The sequence below is a fragment of the Actinia tenebrosa genome, unplaced genomic scaffold (assembly GCF_029948245.1).
Source record: "Actinia tenebrosa isolate PJP-AT-01 unplaced genomic scaffold, QUT_ActTen_1.0 PGA_scaffold14__42_contigs__length_11649687, whole genome shotgun sequence".
Taxonomy (NCBI): Eukaryota; Metazoa; Cnidaria; class Anthozoa; order Actiniaria; family Actiniidae; genus Actinia; species Actinia tenebrosa.
The window spans coordinates 4,106,338-4,124,468 of record NW_028292574.1 but is presented as its reverse complement, the minus strand read 5'-3'; the positions used below and the strand labels follow the sequence as shown (position 1 = coordinate 4,124,468).

The 18,131-nt window shown below is 39.8% G+C and overlaps 2 protein-coding genes across 5 annotated transcripts in view; one reads left to right on the top strand and one right to left on the bottom strand.

Moving 5' to 3' along the window:
- Positions 1–1,743, top strand: part of LOC148911249 (uncharacterized) — a 13,915-nt gene extending 12,172 nt beyond the window's left edge. The window contains exon 10 of the mRNA XM_089029574.1: positions 657–1,743. Coding sequence (XP_088885700.1) covers positions 657–843 — 187 coding nt within the window. The 3' untranslated portion in view covers positions 844–1,743. The remainder of the gene's footprint in view (positions 1–656) is intronic.
- Positions 1–18,131, bottom strand: part of LOC116290874 (uncharacterized) — a 41,783-nt gene that overhangs the window by 7,715 nt on the left and 15,937 nt on the right. For 2 of the 4 annotated variants that reach the window (XM_089029572.1, XM_089029571.1), the window contains exons 3-11: positions 14,215–14,471; positions 13,905–14,050; positions 13,330–13,516; positions 11,733–11,947; positions 11,225–11,567; positions 9,761–9,927; positions 8,192–8,360; positions 3,967–4,100; positions 2,535–2,865 (exon numbers count right to left, since the gene is read on the bottom strand). In XM_089029572.1, coding sequence (XP_088885698.1) covers positions 2,557–2,865; positions 3,967–4,100; positions 8,192–8,360; positions 9,761–9,927; positions 11,225–11,567; positions 11,733–11,947; positions 13,330–13,516; positions 13,905–14,050; positions 14,215–14,471 — 1,927 coding nt within the window. In that variant the 3' untranslated portion in view covers positions 2,535–2,556. Of the gene's footprint in view, positions 1–968; positions 2,866–3,966; positions 4,101–8,191; positions 8,361–9,760; positions 9,928–11,224; positions 11,568–11,732; positions 11,948–13,329; positions 13,517–13,904; positions 14,051–14,214; positions 14,472–18,131 lie in introns of those variants that run through there. The other 2 variants (XM_089029569.1, XM_089029570.1) reach the window with 1 other exon arrangement.

Here is an 18,131-nt window from a genome sequence, read left to right as displayed (position 1 = left end):
TTTTTCTACTTCCCAGCAAAACTTAAGGAGCTGAACTCCAATTTGATTTGTGTGTTAGCCATGTGTTAGCCACATTTGTGTGTTAACCGCAAACCCGTTGGCTCAGTTGGTAAGAGCATCGGACTTTCGTGCGGGAGGTCGTGGTTCGAGTTCCGGCCGGACCAACACTCAGGGTCTTAAAATAACTGAGGAGAAAGTGCTGCCTTTGTAATTACATCTGCAAATGGTTAGACTTTCAAGTGGCTCGGATGACCACTTTAAATGGTGGTCCCGTCTCTCCACACTCATCATTACTAACCATCATAGGAGAGACGTAAAAGAACCACTGAGGATGTAAAGAAACCCTGACAGTGATCACCCTCAATGCCTACACTTCATACTAACCATCTCTCATGCTTGTAAATTGCATAAAAGCAATCTGTCATTCACTTCTCAATGTAAAGCGCCTTTGATTATATTCATATAGAAAAGGCGCTATATAAATTCATAAATCATTATCATTATCATTATGCCCTGACCCGGCCCTGACTTAGATCAGCCCGGAGGATGTTTCAGGGTATCGCCAAAATTCTAAGGTTTGAAGGTTTTGTGTTTAGTGCTATGTAGTTGAAGTCTCTTGGGTTTTTTTTTTTTTTTTTTTTTTTTTTTTTTACCAGAACGGAATCAGACGATGGTTTTATCACCGCAAAACACGTAAGACGTTACAGCCTACCAGATGTGAGCGATACCGAAGACAGTGATGATGATGATGATGATAACGATGTACATAATAGTTATGAAGATGAACATGATGGTGATGACGAGGATGCTACTCCCAGTGGCTCCTGGTGTACGATATCCTAGAAATACATGATCGAGTATGTGATTGTAAAAGCGTCTTAAGGCTTTTTTTTTCTCTCGCAATTTCTGGCCTGAAAACAAAATTTATTCCACCAAGTTATGAAAAAAATGTCTAACTACAGATAATATTTGAGTATTTGAAATTTTAATATTACACTTATTATATCTACCTATTTTCTAGATGTACCAATTTGTTGCTTAAGGTGGCTGCCTACTTTTGAACGTTCGAATTGAGCCCACGATGAGCGCGCGCTCAAAAACCGCTGAAAAATCTACAAGATTTTATTGAAGAACCATACGCGTTTTGAGCTTCAACAGGGCAAAACCCTCAAATTTTGCACTGGACTCTATATTTTTTAATAACTCATTCGAAAAAACTCCTAAAAATCTAGGTTATATCAACATTTTAGAAAAAGTTTAAATCAGTAACACATGAAAAAATAGATTTTCGTAGGGATTTTTGTTCGACTTTATGAGATTTTTTAAGAGCACCGAAACTACAAAATATGACAAATCAATATATCTCTCTCTCTTTTTGTCGAAAATTTCCATGTATTATTGTAGAATGATTGACAAGCCTTCGTTCGTGCAATCATAGAGTCTGCAAATAACTATTATCTTATGAATCTTAATTTTTTCCTAATCAATTCCGGTGGCGCAATTTTTACTCCAAAAGCTCGTGCGTAGGCTTCCATTAATTGCTGATTATCTCGAAAACGAGCTCGGGACACCCTATTTTTCTTTCCAGATTTGGAATCAGCATTAAATTTCAATTCGGAAAATCGAAGTTTTAAAAAAAGTTTAAATCAATTTCCAAAAGTAGGCAGTCACCTTAAAAACTGTCGGTTTTTTCTACCATTGTAAATATGTTTAGTAAATACAATAAACAATATTTGAACTTTGTGCTGGCTAACTAACTAACTATTGATCATAACACAACCTTAATAATGACTTAATAGTGATAGTAGGAAATTAATCTTGGGGTGTATCATAGCCGCCATGTTGGTTGATGTTAACAATGCATTCCTCATTAAGCCTCTCTTGTTAGATCAACCAACATGGCGGCTGTTTCATCGTTCTTTAAATCTCGAGAGATTTTGAGTCATGTGGTTGCAATAAGCCTGAAGCGAGACGACGTTTTACCCCCGACTCTGTACCATAATAGTTTTTAGAATTCTTTCATATTAAAATTTTTGATTCCTTAGAGAATACAGGAACAATAGTCATAATTAAAGAACAAAAGCAGTGTGAAAAGGATTATGGTCTAGAGACGGGGGTAAAACGTCATCTCGCTTCAGGCTTATTCAAGAATAGCAACGTAAATACAAATAAAAACATCGTTAATAAACCTTTCCCATGCGTAGAAAGTGTCGTTATCCTAGAAATATATATATATTACTGATGTCATATTTACTACAGAGCTAAATATAAGGGGTCTTAGCTCCGTCTAAAATTGTTGATAAAATGATTGATCAATTAAAACGACCTTATAACACAATTCAAGAATCACATTCAAATCACCTGCAGCGACTATTTCGAAATCACGTTCTCAAGGATTTTTTCCCTCATACGTAGGAAGTGAAAATAAACTACAGACGCCTGAACTTACATTTAACACGAAAAAAATTATTTGAGCTACTTGTTACCCCGTGCCTCGGTGGCCTCGCCGAGCCAGACCCTAACCAGACCCTTACCTAGTAATGCCGTATAAAGAAGTTATTGTTTCACTGCTCGGCGCCCCTGTTTGATCCTTAGAAGCATTGAAGGAATTTGCTCGGTTTGTGGCAGAGCATGGTTGATTCCATCCAGGGTTTTCTGGCACTGTTCACGTTTTCTTCGCACTGTTTCCTTCTCTTTTAGAAACTCCATCATTTCACCTGATTTGAGAGCGTCCCTCAGGCTCTCGACGAGTTGGGCAATTAAGAAGTGCTGGATGCAGCGAGGAACTGTGTCAATGACGTTGAGTTTTATGGTGTTGAAACATTTGACTACGTTCTTCTTGGTGTTGGTAATCTGCTGTTTGTCCTGGTTAGAAAAAGAAAAAAATAATAACTAAACTAGATCGAACTATTTATGAGCAAGCTTTGGGAAAGTGTGTGTGTGTGAGAGAGAATTATTCAAAAGTTCAAATCGAACCTTGAAACAACCCCTGGGCTGATCAAAGTCAGGGGGGATAACTCACAGATAGAACCCCGAAACGGGGGGCTAGTATAAGTCAGGGCATGGCTAACTCACAGATTGAACCCTGAAACAACCTCTGGGATGATCTAAGTCACGGCATGGCTAACTCACAGATCAAACCCTGAAACAACCTCTGGGCTGATCTAAGTCAGGGCATGGCTAACTCACAGGTTGAACCCTGAAACAACCTCTAGGATGATCTAAGTCACGGCATGGCTAACTCACAGATCAAACCCTGAAACAACCTCTGAGCTGATCTAAGTCAGGGCATGGCTAACTGACAGATCAAACCCTGAAACAACCTCTGAGCTGATCTAAGTCAGGGCATGGCTAACTGACAGATAAAACCCTGAAACAACCTCTGGGCTGATCTAAGTCAGGGCATGGCTAACTGGCAGATCTAACCCCTCCGGGGGGGGGGGGATACTCCCATATATGGACTATACGGGGATGATCCGCTGAACAGGGTATGGTTTCTCGAGCTTCTTGTCATAAACAGGGTATGCAATTTCACTCAAGTTCTTCCTGAGTTTCCTGTCATATTCAGGGCTTCTGCTTTCGTATTGACCGAAACTGGTTATTATGGTCGTCAAAAAAACGATACGCGAGATGACATGATAATTGAAACAGGAACTCAGTGCAATTAATTATATCTTTTGTCATAAACAGGGTCTACAATTTAGGTTTAATTGTCATAAACAGGGTACCCCTTTCAGAATCCCAGCGGAACATCCCTACCCAAATTCTGGCGGATTACCCCCCCCCGGGGATCTAACCCTGAAACAACCTCTGAGCTGATCTTACATTTAATGCCGAGTCAAATCAAATGACAAAGATTAGAAAAAGAGTGAGTCGAGAGTCATTTTCAGTTAACTATCTCTCGATCATCTTTCATAATCAAATGATTAATACACTGTAAATATTTTTTATAGGGATAAAAATTACCTTGTAACTTGCGCCGCTGATACGACAAGATTCGATAAACTGAACGAGCTCATCTGGATGAAGTCTTCCAGACAAATGCTTGATCTGCTTGAGGAACCCGGGCTCAGTTGAAGGATAATTTCCTCCAAACGATCCTAAAACGTAAGAAATTACTACACCTCAGGAAAAAAGAGGATAAGGATGACACACCTCAGGGAGAAGGATGACACACCTCACGGAGAAGGATGACACACCTCAGGGAGAAGGATGACACACCTCACGGAGAAGGATGACACACCTCAGGGAGAAGGATTTCTATGGATGTGAGATCCTCAGGCATGACGAAGGTTAAACGTGCTGACTTGAAACGGCTCCGCAGTTTTTATCTTATTGGGTCGTTAATCCTCACTTTTTTTACTGAAAGCCAACGCAAGATAACACATGAAACTCAAGTCTTCAGACAAAATGATATTCTGGTACCGAATCCATACTTTCAAGAGTATAAACCAGCACAAGTTGAATTCATCTTGGTATCAATCTCAAACAACAACTCGGCGTTCTGGTATGCCCGACCACGGAGACGATTCTACAAGCAAAGAATTAAGTTCTACAGTAACCACGACGCTAGTTTTCAACTGGAGCTTCGTATACTATCTTGTGGAGACATTCATCCTAACCCTGGCCACGACGACAGAAACAATAATGACAATGTAGACACAAAAAATAAGGTGACAAATCAAACCTCGAAGTTATCAGTATTCTACTCGAATGCCAGGAGTATCGTAAACAAAATCGCAAAATTGCAACTAGAATTAGCCAAAAGCCAAGTTGACATCATAGTCCTTACTGAGACCCATCTAGACGCTTCGATAACGGACGCCGAAGTATTCGGCAACGACTATAGTGTTTATAGAAGAGACCGTCCTGGAAATGCGGGAAGACATGGCGGAGGAGTGTTGATTGCCACGAGAAATTGTATTATAACTTCTTTAAGAGAAGATTTAAATTGTCAATCAGAAATACTCTTTATTGATATAACTACCGGGAACAACAACAAGAAGTTAACCATTGGAGTGTTTTATAGACCACCAAACAGCAATCTCAAACCTTTAGAAGACCTTCAGAATTGTCTCACTAACATTTCAACTACGGATTTATTAATACTTGGTGACTTTAATCTTAGCGAGTTTGACTGGGCTACCAACCAACCTACAAAAACCTCTGAACATCACACTCTTCTCAGAAATAATTCATGATAACTTTTTACAACAATCAGTTGATGAACCTACTCGCGAGAAGAATATTTTAGATCTTGTACTAACTACAAATGCTGATTTGATTAAAGACCTCGAAGTCGGAGAACCCTTCTCCGACCACAATTCAATAACTTTCAAAGTGGACACCCATCCTTATCAAAACCGTGTGTCAAAAAAAGAAGTCTACGCATTTAGCAAAGCCGATTGGAATCATCTTAGAGCTCTGTTTAATAAAACACCGTGGGATTGTATTTTGGAAGACGAAGATATAAACACCAATTGGGAAACCTGGAAAGACCTTTACTTTGCAGCAGTCAACGATAGTATACCAAAATACCGTCAAAAAAGGAAAATTAGTGCACCATGGATTACCAAAGATCTAATAAAACTGTGCAGGAAAAAGAAAACCCTCTATAAAAAAGCCAAAAAATCGAACAACGAGGAACAGTGGACTGCGTACCGTAATCTAAACAACTCTTTGAAAAAGCAATGCAATTCAGCAAAATGGAACCATCTGAAAGATCTAGCAAACAAATTAAAATCCGAGAACAATTCAAAGCCATTCTGGAACTACATGAAATCAAAACGAAAAGGTACCAACGACTTAGTGTTGCTGAAAGAAGGAAGTCAAGAAGTGACAAGTGATCAAGACATAGCACAACACATGAATGAATACTTTTCATCTGTATTTACACGAGAACAATGCATCCTTCCAGAATTTGGCTTTGTTGTTACTGAAAAGTTACGCAACGTTCAATGTTCAGCTAATGAAGTGGAAAGTTATCTAAAAGAATTGAACATTCACAAGTCCCCTGGGCCCGATCAAGTACTACCGCGTATCTTGAAAGAATGTGCAAAGGAATTATCCACATCACTGTGCAAGATGTTTAACAAGTCGTTTTATTCTGGTACACTTCCATCGGACTGGAAAATTGCAAATATAACTCCAATCCACAAAAAAGGTCCAAAACACAACAAGGAAAATTACCGTCAAATCTCGTTGACATCTATCATTTGTAAAGTGGCAGAGAAAATAGTACGATCAAGAGTCATAGCCTTCTGGACAGAACATCAACTATTAAACCAAAATCAATTTGGATACTTAAAAGGCAGATCAACGGTAGGCCAACTTCTAAGTAGCTATAATGACTGGTGTTTATCAAGAAATACCTCAAAAGCGACAGATGTTATCTTTTTAGACCTGTCAAAGGCGTTTGACAGCGTTCCACATGAACGCCTACTCTTCAAGCTTAACAGGTATGGCATTGACGATCAATTACTATTGTGGTTCAGGAATTTTCTAACTAATAGAAAACAAAGAGTGCAAATACGTGGATCCTTTTCTGATTGGTCTCCAGTAACATCGGGTGTCCCGCAAGGTTCAATTCTGGGGCCGATCTTGTTTCTGTTATATGTAAATGACATTCCAAATGTAGCAACATCAAGCATCAAATTGTTTGCTGATGATACTAAGATCTATCGACGACTAACCGACGTTGGGGATGTAACAGCTCTACAGTCGGACCTTGCTTCTTTAGAAGACTGGGCGGCGGATTGGCAAGTCAAGTTTAACCCTAAAAAGTGTGAAGCCATGAGGATAACTCATAAGGGTGATAAGAATAGAACACAATATCACATATCCGACACAGCATTAAAGAACGTACATGACTACAAAGACCTTGGAGTTATAATGTCGAGCGATCTAAGTTGGTCCAAACATGTAGAAGCAATTGTACATAAAGCAAATAAAGTCCTTGGTTTAGTTAAACGTACCACGGGTAGTAGAAATAAGGAAATCTTTTCCATACTCTATAAATCACTGGTCCGTCCCATTCTGGAATATGCATGCCCAGTTTGGGCACCACACCTAGTAAAGGATATCCATGCAATTGAATCTATACAACGAAGAGCGTCACGCATCGCACTAGGTCAAAAACGACAAGAGATGGCATATGAAGACAGATGTAAGATACTCAAATGGAACTCTTTGCAACTTAGAAGGGAATTCCTCTCTCTAGTTGAGTGCTATAAGATTGTACACAAGATGAACGGTCTAGATTTCAGTGACTATTTTGAACTTTGTAAAAGTACGAAAACGAGAGCTAATCACCAATTTAAAATACAGACCAAATCTGCTAGAATAAATTGTTACAAATATTCTTTTTTTGTGCGAATAATCAAATCTTGGAATGATCTTCCTAATAACGTAGTAAATCATACAGATGAACCCAACGTAAATAAATTTAAAACAAGACTTAAGAAACACATGAACATTTTTTGAAGTTAGTATTGTACATATATATATATATATATTATTAGTTCTTAAAATTATTTATTTATTTTAAATTAGGGGACTTATATAGGGCTAACCTCAATGTCTTCCTTTTCAAAATATGTAATCTACATTTTTGAATAAAGTATTATTACACCTCAGGGAGAAGGATGACAAACCTCAGGGAGAAGGATGACACACCTCAGGGAGAAGGATGACACACCTCACGGAGAAGGATGACACATCTCAGGGAGAAGGATGGCACACCTCACGGAGAAGGATGACACATCTCACGGAGAAGGATGACACATCTCAGGGAGAAGGATGACACACCTCACGGAGAAGGGTGACACACCTCAGGGAGAAGGGTGACACACCTCAGGGAGAAGGGTGACACACCTCACGGAGAAGGATGACACATCTCAGGGAGAAGGATGACACACCTCACGGAGAAGGATGACACACCTCAGGGAGAAGGGTGACACACCTCAGGGAGAAGGGTGACACACCTCAGGGAGAAGGTTGACACACCTCAGGGAGAAGGGTGACACACCTCACGGAGAAGGATGACACACCTCAGGGAGAAGGATGACACACCTCAGGGAGAAGGATGACACACCTCACGGAGAAGGATGACACACCTCAGGGAGAAGGATGACACACCTCAGGGAGAAGGATGACACACCTCAGGGATGAACTTTTCGCTAGGTTTACTTACCTTTATGTTGATTGGATAGTAAGGTAGCTATGGTATTTTGGACGTCTTGTGGCAGAGGAATACTGACACTTAGAACATCAACACTTTTCTTTTGCATCTGAATGAACTGCTTGATGAAAATCATGGTCTCGGCTTGTTTCTTGTCGAAGATTTTGTTGACAAGAGAAACCTACAGAATGAGAGATGCATTTTAATATGCCGAGTGCCGAATAGAGGAAAACGGAAATAATGTATTGGTAAGTAACTTGAACAACGTGTAAGAAGTCATTGTCTTAAGGAGGTTCGAAATTGTCCTTTTGAGTGTGCACGCAACAAAGACTTTGATAAACTCTTTAGAAAAAGACTGCGATGTATTTGAAAAAGCTGTACAATTATCTGTATTTGTTCATCACAATGAAGAGTTCATATGCCCGTTGAAAATGTAGGCATTTCAAAAATACAAAATCATGCAAGTGCACTAAATATCAACAAACATAAGCTTAGACAATTTTTTAGACACTTGTCATTTACGACAGATGCCAAACTTGGTTCAAAGCCATCAATGTAGCTACACGCCAGTCGGACATAGTGCAGTTTTCGTGTGACTGTGAAAGATTCACGGCACGAGCACGGTCATGACAAGGCAAGGGATACGCCAGACCAATCACATTGCACGAGAATTTACTCTCCATCCAATCACATACACTCGGAACACGGCATAAACCAAGGGAGCACGTTAAAATTGTGATTGTGTTGGTTTATCTTCGATTTTATCGCACGTATTCTAAGATATAGCAAGCGTTCCTTGTAGTTCTTGTTTACGCGCGCGCGCTACACTTCATGGCAGGCGTTCCTTGCTTTAGTCGGGCTAGCGAAATTACTCCGAAAAACCGACGAATATTTTGCGAGGAGCGGAGCGACGTATTACACTATTACACTTGTCATTCCCTTCCTTATACGATCGTAAGCCATTCGGATCGGCCGAAACCAAAACACTACGAGGAATGCCTGTCACAAGATGGATTGCGCGCTAGATAGATCAACCAAGAACAATGACCTTCCTTACACAAACAAAATTTTAATGTGCTCCCTTGCATAAACACGGCGCGGACACGGTCACGCCAAGGTCACGAACAATCACATTGCGCGTGAAAAAATCAGCCAATTAAGCATCACGGTCACGGCACGTCACGCTTACGGCACTGAACTTTTCACAGTCATACGAAAACTGCTCTCGTAGCAAGCAGTAGCCCGAGTTAACGCCTAAGAGGCGTCTAGTTACCGTTTTGGAACTTGGTCCTTCGTGGGAGTAAAGATGAAGGAAAACGTCAGTTGAAGAAGCATATATTTTTAATCAATCGGTTTTCAATTACTTCACTCCGAATCAAAATATGGAGACCAATTTGAATAAATATTGTTTTACACTGACTAGCGACTGACTAGCTTCGTGTTCACGTGAAAACATGAAAGAGTTTTCACATGCATGAAAGACTAGTCAGTGCAGAATAGCTATTCAAATTGGTCGCCATTTTTCACTTCGATGTATATCAGCACTAGTTTACTCGCTAGTTTTGTTTTTAATCTTCTTACCTCAACATATTTTTCCAGATCAGGGAATTTTTCAAGGGTTTTCCTCACAGCAGATAAAACAATAGTTTTGAGCTCTTTTTCCACATCTTCTACAAGCTTTTGACAGACTGAAGTGAGCTTGTCGATTGGGCTGGGTAACACGTGCTTACCAAAAGCTAATGATCGAGCTTCAGGGGTAAAACAGAGATAAGTAATTATATAGCTTAGAATATAGCCGAGAGGACATTGGGAGATCATTTGGATTGTTAGCTGCAGCAGGGATTGACATAACACCAAACAAGAAAGAATCCAACATGTTCTTGTTGGGTGGCGTAATAATTCAAATATTTGACTCCTTCTTCAACCTTAATAGCGCAGCGCAACCGTGACGTCATAAAAACGAAGACAAGGGCGAAATTCGGACAAACAAACTTACAAGTTTACTTTCAGCAGATAATTTTCACAGCCGATCGCAGTTGATCTTAGTTTACACGGGTTATTATTGTAACTTTAAGTAAAAATAATAAAATCGGTTCGTATAATCCTCGTAGTGGTTAAACAGAATGCAATGTTTGTCCGAATCTTTAAGCTATTTTTAGAATCAGCGCGCTGCGCTATTAAAATACCTGTTAACGATCATGGCTTTCGGACAAACTAGTCCATCTATGGAAGTGAATGGAAGTCTGATAATGAAGTGAGGTGCTACACCTTTGAATTGATGGAGTACACTCATAAGACGAGAACTCATTCTGCGCCAGCTGATTGGATAACATCCCGCTGATTAAAACGTTGGAGTTACGCAGGCCCATGACCATTTCCAAGGTGTCAGCCTCCAGCTCTAATTTCGCTCCATGTAAGGGAATCCGGACTTATGGTGGACTACGGCGGGATTCCGAGCGCTGGATTCCGGATTCCGAGACTCTGGATTACGGATTCCAAGGGTCTGGATTCGGAATTCCAAAACTTTTGCATTGCGGAATCCGAATTCCCTATCGTTAATTTTCAGATACTTTCTCTGAAAATCATATTTGATATACTTGCCAGTATAACTAGGGAGGTGTCCCTGGTATATATAACTAGCGTGATAAAAAACAATTGACAATAGCGCATACCTTAAGTTTCAGACACTATAACGTATTGCAAACAGCCCACTCCTCCCTTTTGAATTCATTTGTCCCATAACCTCTAATATTAAACGACAATTTCCTGATCTAAATTTTGATTTAATTATTGTTAAAGCGCGCCGGATTCCAAGGCCTGGATTCCGGATTCCAAGGCCTGGATTCCGGATTCCAAGGCCTGGATTCCGGATTCCAAAGCCCAAAATTTCGTGGATTTCGGATTCCCTTACATGGGGCGACTAATTATTCCTGAAGATGGACTATTTAGTCCAAAAGCCAAGATCGAAAATATTCATTAATATTTTAATGTTGAAAAAGCAGTCAAATATTAAGTTTTTAAGCAGCAAAGACGTTTCATACTCACGTGAACCCTCCTTGTGAAAGTCTTCGTACAGCAGCCTCTCAAGCAGCTGATTATTTTCACTGCTGTCACCAAGAGGAGCTGCTGCACCCTCGAGCTTTCGAAGAAGTTTAACAATCTCCTCGTCAGTCCGATCAGCCAGGGGATTTACTTGGAGAATTTCGCTATTGAACTCCAAGATACGATTTCGCACCTTCTCTCCTCCGGCAAAGTTTGTCGTGTTGTTAAAGAGCAGTGTATTCAGCGTGTCAATTAGGTTGTATTGGATTTTCGCCATCAGTTCGCCTTTGCCTTCACTGGTGACAGGTACGGCTGATTGAGAGAGGCCTTTCAATTCTTCTTCGAGCTGTTATTTTATAAAGCATGTTAGATATTAAAACGCGAAATGTTTTCCTGTGGCGCGCTCTCAATTTGGTCCGTGAAATGGGCCCTCTTTTTGCAAGCCAAATTAACGTGATTGCGCGCGGTCCATTTTGAGCATTTTAGATCCACAATCCCGTTTTAAACTTACTTCAGTTTTTGTGGCTTCCATTTGCTTTATGAGTAACGGTATTTCAACAATCATCTTGTCTGAGAGCAGTTTGATCATAGTCTCCATGAGGCGATCAATCCCACAGATATGGAGGAGGTCTGAGTACTGTTTGTGCCTGGCAAACCATTCTTTCTCGTAAACTCGCGTTTCCTCTGCATTCCAGAGGGACTCTTTTGGATCTGTGCCATCCTTTCCTACAGAAAAAAAGAGTAATCGTTGATACATGACAGTGCTTGTCAATTAGAATATGTGGAATCGTACAATTTGCCATTGCAATCAAATAGGATTTTGTTGAACGTCAATCAAAGTTTTTGAAGATATATACACCTTAAGGACGGTGCCTACTATTGTCCACGCGCACACGTACTGCGTATCTACATTCGAGGAATTTCAAAATTTATTACTCGAATTGCACGAAACAAAGCGTTTATTTTCAATAAAAGTTAAAGCAGAAAACGATCTTAAGTAACGCAGGCTTGTTAAAGAGATAATTTGCTAAGGTTTAAGTATTATTGACAAAGAATCATAAGTTCTTTTGGGCAAGTTTTGAAAAAATGGCAGACTCGTAGCTCTAAAAAACCAAATCCTTTCAATAATAAAGCTTTTTACCGTTTCTTTAGATTTAATCCTATAAAACTTGAATAAAAACAAACAAGAAATACATATGAAATTGAAAATTTACCATTTATTAATATCTAGGTGTGTAATTATAGTTTTGAAAATCTTTTTTGGGTCGCTAAACACTTTCATCATGAAATTCTTTTACTTTGGAGTTCTCAATCTAAAAAATCATCTTATTACGTACCAAATATTTCAGAAATTCCTTTCTGCTGTTAAGTAAAGAGTCGATAATAACTTCACCTCAAACCCAATAGTCTTCCTGGAACTATAAAGCTTATAAATATCGAGTTTTTCTCTGTGTTTTTTGCTTGCATGGCAGGAAACAGCATGTTTAGCTTGACGTGCAAACGCGCCAAAAACAGAGTTTGTCACGCCGTTTTGTATGCTGTGTAACGCTTGTCACGCATTCGGCATAAGATTTATCCCTAATAATGTTCTTTAAAAATTCGTATCTCTTAAAAACGCCTGGATACCCCTATTTTTTCTTCGTTTAAATGATAGAGTAAATGCTAAATTAGCCTCGTAAAATGAAATTTATAAAAAATAATTGGTTTTGAAAAGAATATGGACACAATCTTTATGTACCTACTGATCGAAAATAGGGAGCACGAAGCTAATAAATTATATATATTATAGCCAAGTATAAAATTCATGGTAGAATTGGGTATATTTTAGTAAAGAAACAAAGTGTCAGTCATTTAGGACGATTTAAATTAGAAATTTTTCAAAATCTTTCGAATTTTTTTTTTTCCTGGTGTTAGTAAAATCATGACGTCATCACTTTTTAACGATTTTTAAGCCTTGTTATTTCTTTTAAATGCATGGTGACCCCTACTTTTCTAACCAGAATTTGACAACCCTTTGATAGGTTAAAATAATTCACATAGTCATTTAAAAAAATAATTGATTCTCAATTAGTAGGCACCGTCCTTAAGACATGCAGCTTTTTAAGTACCTCTTAACAAGATAAAATGGTTGTCCTCAAGTGTAAAGTGCGATTGATTCAATGCCACTTTGCGTCCTATGTCATCAGATTCGTTGTGTTTGTCTGGTTTGGTCAGAACGCAAATAGTGCGAGCTTTGTAGTCTTCTGCGTGTTTCATGACCAAGTTGATGGCTCCGTCACCAGTGGGATCTCCGACCTAAAACACAACATACACACGCACGAGAAGTGTGAAGGTCACGCAACTCCTGAAGTGTCACGCAAGGGCTAAAAATTCACACAGTGCATTTGTCACGAACACCTAAGATACAACACACGCACGAGGTGTGAAAGTCACGCAACTCCTGAAGTGTCACGCAAGAGCTAAAGCATTTCTCACGAACACCTAAGAAACCACGTACACACGAGTACTGCAAAAAAATCTAAACGAAGAAAGTGCTAAAGACAAAAGTCACGCAATACATTAGTCACAAACTCGCGGCTCTCGACACACAAAAAAGTTGAAAGATAACGTTAAGGATTAATTTTTGTCGACTTTTCCAGGTTTACACCCTATTCATCTCAGTGTTAAATAGTTAAATATTTACCTGGGATACAATGACGATAATGCTCTTTTTGTTCTTCTTGATGTAATCAAGCACTAAATCTTGAGTTACTTTGTTCATCCTGTCGTTGTCATTGGCGAAATGCACGCCGGGAAGGTCTACCAAAGTAAGGGGACTGAGGCCAGGTCCTGGAACACAAAATGATTATTAAATGAAATCCTTCCCTCTATAATGTGTTTCACTAGTTCCCCTCCCCCCTTCACTCCCATCCACCCCCCCCCCCCCCACCCCACCCCAATCCACCCCATCCCACTCCACTCCACTCCACTCCGCTCCACTTCTAATACATTACCATATAAGGTCACAGTGACAGGCGTCTTTGATATCTCAGTCCCAGGCTCTTTATGTAAGTGTCCGGCCACGTCTCGCAAGAATTTTTCTATGGTTTCATCCTCAGGGTTTTCGACCTCTCCACCTATCTCTGGATTACCCTTTACACTCACATTTATCTTGTATGATTCATTAGTGCGCAGGCTTAGTAGGATGGGATATGTCGTTAGGGCCTGCAGATGAGTAGCTGTCTTTCCTTTTCGCATTGGCAGCAAATATCTGATGCGTCAAGAGAGAAAATTAAAATGTACAACAAAAAATAAAATGTACAACTTAATAGACGTCACACTTATTAGCAAATTGGAAGTATAAACCTTCATAACATAAAGATTTGCTAGCCCAAACGTGACAAAACTTCAAGTTGCATTTTTTCATGATCAAGCAGTACTTTTTATACATCAAGTTGATTTTCATTACACCAAGACCCTTGTGTTCTATGTCTAGTCATTTGTTTCGCTTGTCTAGTCATTTGTTTTTGATATCAAGTGCAATGTTTAAGTTGACAAGCAGCCATCACAATCAAAAGTCATTTAGGTCTTTGCGATTTGCATACGAAAGGGAACGCTAGAAGCACTCAGGAGAAGATTGATTTCGATCAGCTTGCGATCGATGAACGCGCTAGGTCTGGAAGCGAGTTGCAGGGCGGGAGGAGGGTCAACAATGGCGGACCGTTTGTGAAGGAAGTTCGGCTGACAAGAAGATCTTTCAAAGGTAAATTTAGGCTTGTTTATCTTTGTTTTTAGCCAATAAAACAATTTTATTGGTGTTAGAGAACACCCAAAACATGATAAGAGTTTTCATTACGAAGAATTCGCTAGTTTTTGTACTCAAAGAACCATTTTTCATGATGTTTACGCTAGATTTTATATAGCAAATACGGGCGCAGTTGCTATAGTCTACATTTGAGATGTCAAAAAACCAATCTTGCTCAAATTTGCTTAGTCTGATTTTTTTCACATAAGTAGAACACTATATAAACATTTCAAAAAAATATAAACTAGGTCTGGGAAAACATTGTAATAAAGCCAAAAATGCCGTGCGCCCGCATTTGCTATATAAAATCTAGTGCCCATGCCCGTTTCAACGCCCTCCCTCCTCCCGCCCTGCAACTAGCTTCCAGACCTAGCGCGTTCATCGATCGCAAGCTGATCGAAATCAATCTTCTCCTGAGTGCTTCTAGCGAAAATGAAAAATGGTTCTTGAGTACAAAAACTAGCGAATTCTTCGTAATGAAAACTCTGAAATGAAAATTCGTAATGAAAACTCTGAAATGAAAACTCTCTAATGAAAAAAATGAAGAAATCAGACTTTCTTCTTGAGTTCTAATTAAAATAGCTTTTTTCGATAACCGGCTTGATCTACGTGTCTTCTGAAAAATCGAAATGTTGACGTTGTACCTAATAAGCGTGTTTGTTTACTTTTTAAAATACATTAGCAAAAAAGGTCTAGATCATTTAAATTTTTTTTCAGGTGTTAATTGTATAATTTTACTTCGACTTGCATCTTTGATTTTTTCAATATGAATAATTCGAAGATAAAACTATGTGCGAGTGTGCGCATGCACAGCGTGCCCCCACGGCGTCTACAAGTGCTAGAAATATATCCCACATGGAACATCAGCATTTCGTTTCCTCATATAAAATAACAAAGTAATCTATATTGTATAAGAGCTTTGTGCTTGTTATAGGAATCGTGTAACATTCGTAATTAGATGACGTAAGACGATCGCTAAACGTTTAATTATCGATCTGCTAACACCAGTAGTATAGGGGATGGGGGTTCCAGCGCAACGACCACCGGAGGATTACCCGTCTAAAGTACCCCCCTCGATTCGTACCGCGATTACCCGCATCCCGTGTTTATGTAAAATATGTTAGTCTATATATGGAGTGCGAAGATTGTAAGAGAACTTTTAAGAAAGAAGTGGACTTAAAGAAGCATTTGAAGATGAAGACGAAATGTATGAGCAGCTATGATTGTGGATGTGGTAAGAAGTTTGAGACTAAGGTTAAATTGTTTTGGCATTGTCAGGATTGTGAGTATGACTACGACGATCTGAAAAGGGTCTGGAATTAGGTATAAGATATTTCCTATTATATAGATGGAATCCCAAAGCAATTTCGAAACGGTGTCAATACCCGGTAACGGTGAGATTGACGTTAGGCAGTTTTGGCGTCAGTCAGAAAGGAAGGTCAAGAGAACGCTTCGAAAAGGCATAGAAGAATTAGGAGCCCTGAAAGCGAGTATAATGGTAGAAGTAAGTTTATCAAAAGATGAGGTAACGACGACAGCAATGCTGCGATCAAAGTCGTTAGTGATATTAGAGTCCACGAATCTGGATAGGTCACTCAGCGAAGCCTTAGAAGCAATAATGGAATCGCTGTCTAACTACACGAAAGAAGGATCAGGTTGGACAGTGGAGGAGGTAGAAGGTATGGAGGTTAGCATGGCAAGGTACGTGCCAATACGAGGAGGAAGTTACGTACCCCTGCCGGTGTGGGTAGAAAGGAAGAAGGCAATCGTTAACGTAAAGAATGACGACAACCGCTGCTTTATGTGGGCAATCAGGTCTGCACTGTATCCAGTAGATAAGGATCCATGTAGACCAAGCAAGTACCCAACAGACGATTTGGAGTGGGACGGCGTGGAATTTCCCATGCAGTTGATAGACATCCCCATATTTGAGGAAATAAACGATTTAGCAATTAACGTTTACGGAGTCAGAGACCAAACGATAGTACCACTAGTGTTGTCAAAGAGTAAAGGAGAACGAATACACCTTTTCTACCACGGCGGACATTATTCGTGGGTTAAACATATTAGCAGACTATTTTACAGACACACCAAACACAAAGGTAAGAAATACTTCTGTGATTGCTGCTTATTATCCTTTACCAGCGTTAAAGCTCTAAAGGATCACGACGAAATATGTCGCGGAGTCGAAGAAGTGGCGCAACGGATCCAGATGCCTACAGATAAGAACCTATCCTACTCAGACCATCAAAAGCAGATGCAGGTGCCTTACGTGATATATGCAGACTTTGAAGCGTTGATAACTAAGGAAGAGCAGAAAAGTGGTGCTACGAATAAGGTGGGATTACACGAGATCTGCTCCTTTGGTTACATAGTAGTCAGATCAGACGGTAAGGCCGACCCTCCTGTAATTTACCGAGGTAAGAACGCAGCTAATGAGTTTCTAGAAGCATTGCGAGAAGAGGAGGAAGAGATAAGAGAACAATTAAGACGTCCAAAGAAGATGGAATTTACCAAAGAGAACCAGGAGGCTTTTAACAAGGCAAAAAAATGCCACATTTGCCAACATACGCTTCTTCAGTTTGGAAGACGAGCCAAGAAAGCGTGGGATGAAGATGGAAAGTATTTAGGAGAAGCTCATTTTAAATGCGGGAAGTATGCTAAGAAGGGTGAGAAGCCGGGAAAGCCCTCCACGCATTGCATTCACTGCCACAAAGCATTTGTTGAGGATTTCTATGTGGATAAGGTTAGAGATCACTGCCACATCACGGGCAAATACAGAGGTGCGGCTCATTGGAAATGTAATATAAACTTCAAAGTAGATCCAGAAATGGAAATACCCGTATTCTTTCATAATTTAAGGGGTTACGACAGTCACTTACTCTTACAAGGAACGGACGGCTCCGAAGTAAAGTGCATACCCAACAACAAAGAAAGGTACATGTCCGTAACTGTGGGCAAGCTGAAGTTCTTAGACTCGCAGCAGTTCATGGCGGACTCCTTAGCAAACTTGGTTAAATACAACACGGAGTTCCCCATTTCCAGTCAATACGGCGCGGAAAGGAAAGGAGTCTACCCATACGAATACATGGACTCCTGGGATCGATTCAAAGAACCCCTACCACC